Here is an 11,642-nt window from a genome sequence, read left to right as displayed (position 1 = left end):
TAGATCATGAGATAGCTTAGAGCCTATAAATTATTATATTTTAGTAGATTTTGAAGTAATTCATGACTAATCCACCTTTTCTTATCTTGTCAGAAATACTAAGAACATCTGCAACACTGTGAATGCGTGAAAGTGTTAATGTATATATATATTTTTTTAATGAATCTGTAGCATTAACGCGTTCAAAGATTTAAATGCGTTAATACTACAGTGTTTTAAAAAATGTCCACGTCGACGTTAATACCTAAGACATTAACACAATTGTGGATGTCCTAAATTGTCTGAAGAAATGACAACCGAAAGTCAATTATTCTCTTACACCATTGCCAATCAGATATTTAGGTTTTCAAATGGGCATGACTAGGCCATGTCAAGTCAAGGATACAGGGATACATTAGTTTTAGTTTTACACTTTACTTAACATTTTAAACCTTAAAAGAAAACATTTCTTTCTATTGAGGTTGATGACTGCTAATCAATGGCAAGTTCAAACTTATACACATTACTAGGGAGTAGCAATCTCAAGTAGCACTACTAGGAAGTAGTGTCATCTCATGTTCAACAGACTAAGCACACAATTCGAATCTTAGGTACGGAGTATTGCTAGACATTTTTTTTTTACTGGAATGAAAAATCTTATCCAGTGGATGAACAAAGGGAAAATCATCCACCTCCAAATGGTGGCTTATTTAGAGAAATATATTTTCCAAATGTATTGGTAGCATGATTCAATAAACATATATATTGGTTTGATTTGCTACTAGTTTCTCTAGTTTAGTGCACGTGGTTCGACTTCAAATATTGCAAATGGGTGACCTGAGGAGATCTTATCCAGCTGGAGATTCTTAATGATACTCATTGGCATTTATAATTCTGAAAAAACGAATACTCAACCATTTTACATACTTTATGACTCTGAAACAGCACTCCACCAATGTAACAAATAACACAGACTAGTAGAATATTAATAATTCCACCACCTTGACTATTAAGTCCGTGCATCACTTTTTCAACATGGGAGCATATACTCAAATCCAAGTCCCACGTTAGTCTTAATAATTGAAAGAAGCTCTGCATTAAGCATGAATTTAGGAATCAATCATCTCGGCCCTGAAACTGATACAGGGTGCAGTTTTGGCTAATTCAAGTGCTGGAAGAGCTCCGGGAGATGGGCATTCGTCAACTTGGTACGGCGTGTAATCTCGCGCTTTTTCTTTGGCTTAGGCTTGGAAGTGATGCCGTGAACTTCTGCCATGGCCCGCCTCTTGGCAGTGTTGGTAGCTGGCTTCATGCCATTCTTGTGAAGCTCCTTTTCGATGTCAACCATGTCCCTTGGCAACTCTATCCCCCGGAAAAGCTGCTTTAATTCATCATCCACCTTTATGATTACCTTTGGATCATTGGGGTAAACAATGTCTTCCTGAGAATCCATGTTGGACAATAACCAGACTTGACCAGATGCCTTTAGAGCCTACAGGTGCATAAATGATATGGAATTATCACTGTAACAAAAGTAGAAAAAAAATAATCTCTCATAATCTATTTGCAATTAAAAAAAAACATTGCAAGGAGCTGAAGTTTTTCCAGAGCATGCAATTCACCTTTTAGTTGTAAGTTAGTCAAAAGTAAAGTAGTTCTAAATATGTGGAGACAGTGATTAACATTGAGAATTTGATCAGGTAAGTAGATTCCAGTAAGATACCTGCAAGTCTTCCAGAACAGATGAATATGAATCTTTGACCTCCACAACTGGGAGTCCCTCTGCATATTTCCTTATCAGTGAAAGAAGTTGGTCCTTCCCTTTCAGATCATGCTTGGACTGTAAAAGATTCAAAAATATTATTTTTTTGCATTGCTCACAAACTCGTGAAAAGCAGAAGCAACTTCATCCAAGGGTTCCAATAAAAATCCTAGATGACAACCAATAACTCTCACAGATATGGCAAGGCACACAATCAACAAACAAATGTTTGAGATCTGCTACAGGAATCTTTTGTTGACCATTTTTAAATGTCTGTCATCTTAATCCATCAATTTACCATCTCTTGAATTATACAAGCTATTGAAACTATACTTGAGGCTATAAATGAACTAAATGTTCGTGAATAAGTTTGGTGTTCTGCTAGGTAGGAACTTGTTTATGTCCGTTCAATATACACAACGTCAATTAAATAATCAAACTTAAACAACTCGTTAACCTAAATGAACAAGCTTGAACACATGTTCAACTCATTAATATAGATTGTGATCTGTTCGTAACAATGTTCATGAATAGAATTTATGAAGTATCTTCATCAATAAAGCTCTTACCAATATGGTAAATAAATAAACTCTCAATCTCACTAACCAACTAAACAAGTTTAAAAATATAGAAGTTTCAAACAATTAAACAAACTTGAATTGATAGCTCGATAATGAAACAAGCTCAAGCCAAACTTGAACCAAACTTAAGCTAGTAAAAAAGAAACCAAGTCAAACTTGAACAACCATTTTAATGGCTTGATTCATTTTAGGCTTGGCTTGACTCGATTACCTTGTCAACCAAGCTCGAACAACATAAAGTTTGACTCGTTTACGGCCCTAGTATACTACCTATTGAGGTTACACTTAACTTTGTGTTATTTCTATAGTTTTAAAAAGTGACCCAAACGTCTACCTAAGTGGCTTTACCAAGAGGTCAATTTGCCTAATGGTTAGTTAGCCATTATTAAGTGGCCCTTTTAGCAGCCCAACCATCCATCTAAATAATCTAGATAGATTTGATGTTTTTTTTTTAAAAAAAAGTTGCAAGTTCATTAGACATTAATTATCTATATTCTAAGATTATATAGTATTAGACTAGTTATAAACTAGCTATATATTTTCTTACAATTTTTGTAATTTTTTAATATGAAATTTCATTGTTGTCATGTGTTTAGAGCTTATTTGTCAATTATAATCTGTTTATTTATGATCGTATCATTAGTTTGATTACTTAAGGATGCAATTATTATACATATCCACTAATATTAGTCATTCATAATTTAATTTATTTCTTTTTCTCTATTTTTATATTGTTTAAATATTGTGCATCTAAGCTCCCGCCTAATGCCTAGGCAGTAAGGTGTGGGCTGACCGCTTGGAACTATGCCTTACAATATCTTGGTTATTTCCCAACAGCTTACCTTTAACTTAAGATGGGACAGGAATATATTAAAAAGTTAATCCACTGATACAAATACTGACTTGAGCACACACCCATCTAGCATATTTCCTATGAAGAGATAATAGTTTATCTAGATCCAGTTTGCCATTGAACATGACCACTGACACAATATATTGATTCGGGCACACCCGTCTAGCTTATTTCCTATAAAGATATAACAGTTTGTCTATATCAAGTTTTCCATTGAACATGACCCCATAGTAGGTCAAATGTCTGCCACCACTTGAACCCAGGTCAATATGACTTCGGTGAAGCCATAAAGTCTAGTCCTCATGGCTTGATTATAAAACTGAATTAAGATGAACATCATTAAAACAATCAGGTATATATAGATAGAATCTTTTGTATTGCATCAGTGTCCATTCACTAACAAACCTACTGAGTTGGCATAAATACCAGAACAAATAATTGGAAGAAATTTATTTAGTAACCAAACAATATGTGAGGAGATATAAATAATGTAGACGAAGCAAATCATGTAGAAGATTTGATAGTGCTTCCTCTCTTCATAACAAATTTTACCTTGTAAGAGAAGCGCTTCCCATTATAATTTACTTTTGTGTTATTCTTTAAGCTATCAAAGAGCGCCTTATTGGAATTTACATCGACATAGCATGCTTCATTTATCTCTTCTGGTGTAAAAGATTGTCTAGTCTGCAAAAGTAGAAAAGAGAGGAATTAATAGAGACATAGGTTGAAATAGGAACCTCTGGGTTATTTTTGTTAATAGCATAATCTATTGTGCTTGGGGCACAGAATGAAGCATACAAGCAGAATCCAACAACAAAGCATCTGTTTAATCTGACATTAAATCCTTAAGAACAAGAGATCTCAATGATATATCTAATCGCCATTTCTTAACATTGTCATTTTTTAGCTAATATCGTGTTACCAAATCAAATAGTTAATCAAACATAATAAATATTATGAATCTATATGTTAAATGCCTTTTTGGCAAATATGGGCTGAACTTTTTCCACATCTAGATAAACCACCTGAAAAACTACAGCTACATTGCTGGAACCCATTGCTTAGGCACATTGAAAAACTGGGGCGTCAAGCTTTTTATGGTTGTAAATATACTCAGAGGACTAAGATTATTTGAACCAAGAGAAACAATTTTTGAAAACCAAATTATACTTATGTACCAGGCCTTCCACCAATGCCACTCTTACTTCCATAGCTACTTTGGAACACATCAACACTCCATTTTCATTCCTCAACTAATATTGTACCATTACATCCTACAATAATTGCAGAAAAGGTCATACCTCAAAGAGTAAGTCAATAACACGTTTAAGTTGTGCACCAACAGGAGACTTTCTAATCGCATTGATGTGCTGCAGCCTTTCTGTATCATTTGAGAATTTAATGGGTGCAGATACTTTTGAAGGAGCTGATGAATTGCTACTAGGTGCTGCTTTGTGTGATTTAGAAGTCTTTGAAGATGGACGAGACGATATAGCTGTGAGAGTTGACTGACACCTCTCCTGTTGTTGCTTAAACCTATTAAGGCTTTCTTGCAGTGACATCTGTAAAATGACCAAAATCATACGTTTAAAAAGAATAGCTCAATATAAGAACATGAATACTCAATTTTTGAACAAATTTATCACAATATCAGTTTCTATTAAAACAATTGTGTTGAGTTTTCAGAAGAAATCATACATTCAGATTATAAAGTTGTAGTAAAATGTCTGATCATCATAATTCTAGTTTAAGAATGGCAGAAGAGAATACCCAAGCAATTGGTATTTTTGTTTTGTTCTAAATTCAAGGAAGGTTTTCTATTTTGTCACGAACCACATGTAGAGTACCTCAAAGTTGACAGGGGACTGAAAGATCGAAAGTTGAGAGAGATAATAAAGTGCGTGAGAAGGTTATCAAATTTTCTGTCTTACCTATGAACGGTCAAGGATGCATGGAATCAAACTATAGGACCTGACAACCTAGGCAAAATTTTCTTACAAAAAAATACATATACACAATACATAGTTAGCTGTACGAAGGAAGATGAAGGTAAAACAGGTACTATAATCAATTCAAGCATCCCTTTGAAGCATGCCTTTGATTAAATCCAACATTCTGCGTATTACTAGTGGATACAAATCAAAAGAAAATTAACTAAAAGTTAGCAATCTAGAGGGCAGGAGAGAGGATACTGAAAAGAGAAGAAAACTTGTTAAGAGCGACTATCCTAAAATCAATAGCAACACAGACCTTGTCACAGCCCGTGCGAGAAAAGGGATCAATCAAGAAGGAAAAGGAGTTGTAGAGATATTGAAACATTGATGAATTGTTCTGGTCAGAGACGACATCTAAGAAATTGGTAAGGCAAAGAAGAAAGGAGGAAGGGAGAGAATAGGTCGACGATTGGTTCCAATGGCCATTGACATGAAGAAGCGATGAGTAGGACGAGACAAAGAGGTGATTTATCTAGCCGGAGACCGATGGAGAAGAAGAATACGGAAAGAGAAGGAGCAGGAGCCATACCTTACTGATCTGCGATGCAAATAGGGTTTGGAAGAAACGATTTCCACTCGAGGAGGCTTCGATCAGGCTTTAAGAAAATCCAGAGAGCGTCGGAGGACCGGCGGCGACTAATTTTGAGAAGGACGTCGGCGTTGGTTGGAGGCGCCGCTGCAATTAGGGCTGAGAGATATCCGATTCCACCCCCAACGAAGTCTTAACAATCTGTAGCCACATGCCATATATATATATATATATATATATATATATAATATAAAGCAGGCGATCCCATAAAAAAAAAAATCCACACAAATTGGTAAAATATTACTGTAGCAGTATATCAGTGATTTTACAAGTTGCGGAATTTTTAGAAGGTACATTTAATTTTCGGATTTATTTTTTATTTACCTCTCTTAAAATTTCAATAAAAGATATACTTATCATAAACTTCCCTCTCAATCTATTTAAGTGGCTAAGAGCATCCGCATCACCATTATAATATTCTAAAAAATATGAAATTTATTATCATATATTTATTATAATAATATATCTTTTTCACTCATATTCTTTTTAATATTCATCCTTATTATTTACGATCAGGATCCTCTGGACCGCAACCCTTGATTTACTCCTGGATCAGGAGTTGCTAATAGGTCAGATCCTATGAATCCTACCTGTATAACATATGGGATCCATAAAATTTTACCTATAAATGAAATGGTTCATCCTTTGAAGGATGAATTATACTTTATGATCAAAAGGATCCGACCTCCATTATTTATGGATCTTATATTTCACTTAATCATTTTAAAATTATATTATATTAAATAAATATATTTTAAAATATTTAAATTATTATTATTGAAAAATACACTCATATTTATTATTTATTTATTTTATTTAATTTTAAATTTTAAATTTTAAATTTATAATTTATTTTAATAAATAAAATTTTAAAAAATATACTTATGGCGTGGCCCACCCCATTCAACATGTTAAATGTCTTAATGTTGTTGATGTGAAAGGGTATTAAAACACCCCCCCTACACATTAGTTTCAATAGAGATATTATAACACCATATTAACATAGCAATGTGGATGTTTTAGGGGTAGAAAAAGATGTATCTAGCACTATGATATCGCGGTAGGATATTTAAATTAATATTCAGAAATTCAAAGTTCAAAATTTAGTTATAACTTATTTATAGGAATTTATCCTTTAAATTGGACGTGCAATCAAAGGATGTTATATTTCTAGATTTAACATGATTTTTAATTTATTCTGATAGCTGATGAGAAAATTTTATAGAATCAGATGAACTAGTTAATAAGAAGATTAACTAGATTTATTAAATTTTATTTTTTTTAAGGGGATTTGATGATATTGTATTTACATTGTAACAATATTAATATGATACTATATTTTTAAAAAATAATACCACTATAATTGATAAGAAAGATAAAATAGAAAATAAGTATATTATTTGAAAATTCTAAATATTAATTAGTATTGAATTTTAAAAAATAATATTATTGTGATTGACGAGAGATAAAATGAAAAATAAATGTAAAAATCTAAAAGTTAAGTAGAATTTTATAATCTTAAATGTGCCCTGTCAGAGAAAAAAAAAACAAACTGATTGAGCATTTAACGTGCACAAGAAAAATATTAGGGCATCAAAATAGAACGGTAGAGGGGAAAATATTTTTATTCATAACAGTTTTATAAATTAGTACAATTGGTTAAAATTACTAAAATATATCATAATAATTTTAGCTAATTTTAAATATTTTTTAATAAGTTAAAAAAATATATATAGATTGATATGATAGAATTCTGATAACTTTAATTAAATTAAACAATTTTACTATGTCTTACCATCTTGTCATATATTAATATCAATAAAAATAAGAAGTGTTCTTGTTTTAAGCTTAAAGTTTTCTGAAAACATTCTAATCTTTGTTGGAATGAATTGATTCAAATAACAAATTTTGAAGAGATCTTTCAATTTTTAAATTAGATAAACTATTTTGTTAATTCGAATTACATGAACAATTTAACTTGAGTCAAGTCGAGAAAGGAATTACTTTGCATGTAAGATCAAGTAAATAAACTAAGATCATGGCCAAGAAGGAACTAGAAAATAAGTCTGACTCAGACTCAATCAATGAAGAGGAGTTGGTCAACATAATTCAAAAACTACTAACAAGGAAGAAATTCAAAAGGAGCACTATGAAGACAAGACACTAGTCAACCAGATATAAAATAAATCAGAAATGGTTTGTTATGGATGCAACAAAAAGGGGTATCTCAAAAGGAAATGTCCTAACTGGAGGGAGAAAAATTCAAAATCAACAAGAAGAAAGAAGGTCTTCAAAGCGACGTGGGACGAGTCATCTTTCAAAGAGTTTGATGTGGAAGAACCAAAGCACTCGAGCCATCTTGCCCTTATGGCAAGAAACAAAGATTCCAAGTCAGAGGAAGAGTATAAGTCCGAGATAGACACTGAGTCCGAGAGAAGCCACGGATCCGTATTTGTTTCTGAAAATCTCAATATGGTAACATTTTATTCCAAGTCAAATTTACTTAAAGTAGTCAAATGTCTGTTTAAAAAATTAACAAAAATCAAAAAATAAAATAACTTACTACTTAAGGAAATTGACCACCTTAAGGAGCAAGTTAACTTGAGTAATTCGGCTAACCAAGTTCAAGTTGGAATTTCAACTCAAGTTGCAAGACTTGAGGAAGAAAATTCCAACTTGAAAGGTTAAGTCAAACGACTCAAGAAAACATTAGAAAAGTTTGAGTTGAGATCCAAGTGTCTAAATATGGTACTTGGGCCCCAACGAGCCATGTACAATAAATCGAGACTTGGCTATAACCCTAACAAAACCAACAAACTGTATCTATCTCTAATCAGTCAAAATGTTAGAAATCAAGTTCAAGCATGAGCCCCTAAAATCTGTTTAACCAAACCAATATTTAATCCCTAAGAGTCAAATTCATTACTTAGATAGAACATATCTAAGCTATAACTCAAGGAGAGTAAATATAAAATTGGTTCAACCAACTTGATCTACTATGCATGCTTAGGATTATGTTTACTTTTATACTTAGCTTAGAATGGTTAGTTAAAAAGGTTGACCAAACCCTAATAATATAGCATTGGAATGGATTGGAATGATAGTACGTCAAAGAAACTTTGTCAAATGCATGTTTAGACTGAATCTTGTGTATTCTACCTGGTGCACTAGACTTAGTGGATCTAGCAAAAGCTACCCCAGTCAAATATGAGCTAGTTAGATCAAAACTTAGTATTAAGTTTTTTGGATAGGAATATTTTAGAAAGTATTTAGCAAGTGATCCATCATTGATACACAAGAAGGCTATATGTCTCGCCATTGAACTGAAAACTTATCCTTAGGAAGCCTGCTTGATTGACTCAAAGGTAAGTTTGAATCTAACATAGGTTCAACAACCTTTTTTGTTGGCTCTTTATTTAACCTAATCGAATCAACTATAACTTAAATCTTAAAATCTAAAATTAATTAAAACTTAACATTAAATTCAATTAACTTAAACTTAAAGTTTTAAATCAAAGCCTAATTAAATTTAAAATTAAAAATATAACTAAAATCTTAAAATCTAAAATTAATTAAAACTTTAACTCAAACTTAAATTTTTAAACCTAATTAACTTAACCTAAAACATAACTTAAAACATAAATTAATTCAAACCTAAATCTAAAATTATTTTAAACTTAACTTAAAGTTAAATTTAAAAAATAATTAAAACTTAAATCCAAAGTCAATTTAACTAAATTCAACTTAAAAAAAATATATTAATCCAACTTAGAACTCAACTTAAAATTATTGAATCAAATTATTATAAAAAAATAATAAAATAAAATAAAAACTATTAATTTAGAAAATTATTACTATTAACATAAATTAAAATAAAATTTTTAAATGTAAAATTGTTAACTTAACCTCAAAATTAATTAAAACCTTAAAATTAAAATTTTAATCAAAACAAATTAACTTAATTATAATTCTTAAACTTAATTATAATTATTTTAAAACTTAATTATCTTAGAACTTAATCAAAATTATTTTCAAACTTAAAATGTTTTACAACCTAATAAATAATAAGATTCAAACTTAAATCTTAACATAACTGAATAAACTTAATTATCTATAAAAAAAAACTTAACTTAAACTTAAACTTAATTCAAAACTTAATCCACACTTAACTCAATTCCTAAACTTAACTATTAAACTAATAAACTTAAAATAAGACTAAATATTAAATTTTAAACTAAAACTTGATAATTAAACTCAAATTTTTGAAACTCCATTAACCAAAATTTTGATTTGACTCCTACGTTATGTGTAGGAATCCAAAGCTCTGGATAAATAGATTTTGGACAGCGACTACTCCAGACATATGACTGAGGATCAACATAAATTCACCAATATTGAGTTCAAAAACCTAGGATCAGTTGCCTTTAGGAACAACGACAAGCTAAAGGTAATTGATACAGGTGAAATTCAATTACCGTCAAATATATCAATTAAAAAATAATTGTTTATTGAACATTTTCATTATAATTTGCTTAGTATAAGTCAATTATGTGACTCTAGATTTAAAGTCAAATTTTTATCTTTTGAATGCCTAATAAGTTATACTGAATCAATTAATATATTGTTAAAAGGATTTAGAGATAAAAATATTTACTCAATAAATCTACCAAAAACCTCACCCAAGTGTTTATTAACACAACATGAAGAAACATGGTTGTGGCATAGGAGATTAGCTCACACCCATGTTAGAAATTTAATAAAATTAAATAAAAATGATTTAGTTAGAGGTCTACCAAAATTAGGAACCCCCGAGAATACAATATGTAACCTTTCTCAACAAGGAAAATAAATTAAATCAACACATAGATTGACTAATCAAAATAAAACTAATAAAATACTTAAATTATTACATTTAAATTTATTCGACTCTCATGGAGTGAAATCACTAAATGAAAGTCTTTACTGCTTAATTATAATAGATGACTACTCCAAATACACTTGGGTTAAATTCTTAACTCATAAATATGAAACTTTTGAAATATTTAATAATTTCTGCAAACAAATAGAAAATGACAAAGAAATAAGAATTAAGAAAATTTGAAGTGATAATGGAGGAGAATTTAAGAATCAAAATTTTATAAATTTTTGTTTGAACAATGGTTATCATCATGAGTTTTCATGCCTCAAGACTCCTCAACAAAATGGTCTAGTAGAATGTAAAAATAGAACCTTACAAGAAGCTGCAAGAACAATGTTAAATGAATATAATTTACCTAAATATTTTTGGGTTGAAGCTATTAATACAGCTTGTTATGTCCAAAATAGAATTGTAATGACCTGACCCCTCGACCATTTGGGCGGCCCAACTGGCGGCCCCTTGGCGATCCCTTGGGCGGCCTAACTGGCGGCCCAACTGACGACCCCTTATGTCGTCGACCGACGACCCTCGGCCGTGCCGTTACTCACTAGGTCTTCCCACTCCTGGCCAGTGGATTTTTGTCTTCCCCATGATTCGAACTCTAGACCTCCAGACTAAGTACTAGAGCTTATGAATCCTGGTAGCCAAGTGAGCGCCAATTGGGTTGCCCAAGGGACCGCCAAGGGGCCGCCAGTTGTGCCGCCCAAGGGGCCAAGAGGCTGGGTCATTACAATAAAATCCTGCCGACATTTTATTGAGCAGGGACTACTTGGGGCGTGACAATTTATTGGCGCTCACTTGGCTACCAGGATTCATAAACTCTAGTACTTAGCCTGGAGGTCTAGAGTTCGAATCCTGGGGAAGACAAAAATCCACTAGCCAGGGGTGGGAAGACCTATTGAGTAACGGCACGGCCAAGGGTCGTCGGTCGACGACATAAGGGGTCACCAGTTGGGTCGCCCAAGG

The 11,642-nt window shown here is 31.9% G+C and overlaps 1 protein-coding gene across 1 annotated transcript; it reads right to left on the bottom strand.

Moving 5' to 3' along the window:
• Positions 1-840: 840 nt before the first annotated feature.
• LOC121980503 (transcription initiation factor IIE subunit beta-like) lies at positions 841-5,908 on the bottom strand. The gene is made up of 5 exons (XM_042532571.1): positions 5,699-5,908; positions 4,477-4,737; positions 3,728-3,859; positions 1,703-1,819; positions 841-1,471 (listed from the first exon to the last, which is right to left on the bottom strand). Exons 2-5 carry the CDS (start codon positions 4,735-4,737, stop codon positions 1,139-1,141), a joined length of 843 nt encoding a protein of 280 aa, XP_042388505.1. The 5' UTR covers positions 5,699-5,908; the 3' UTR covers positions 841-1,138.
• Between the last annotated feature and the right edge of the window lie 5,734 nt (positions 5,909-11,642).

The sequence above is a fragment of the Zingiber officinale genome, chromosome 5A (genome assembly GCF_018446385.1).
Source record: "Zingiber officinale cultivar Zhangliang chromosome 5A, Zo_v1.1, whole genome shotgun sequence".
Lineage (NCBI taxonomy): Eukaryota > Viridiplantae > Streptophyta > Magnoliopsida > Zingiberales > Zingiberaceae > Zingiber > Zingiber officinale.
This window is presented reverse-complemented; position numbering and strand designations above follow the sequence as displayed.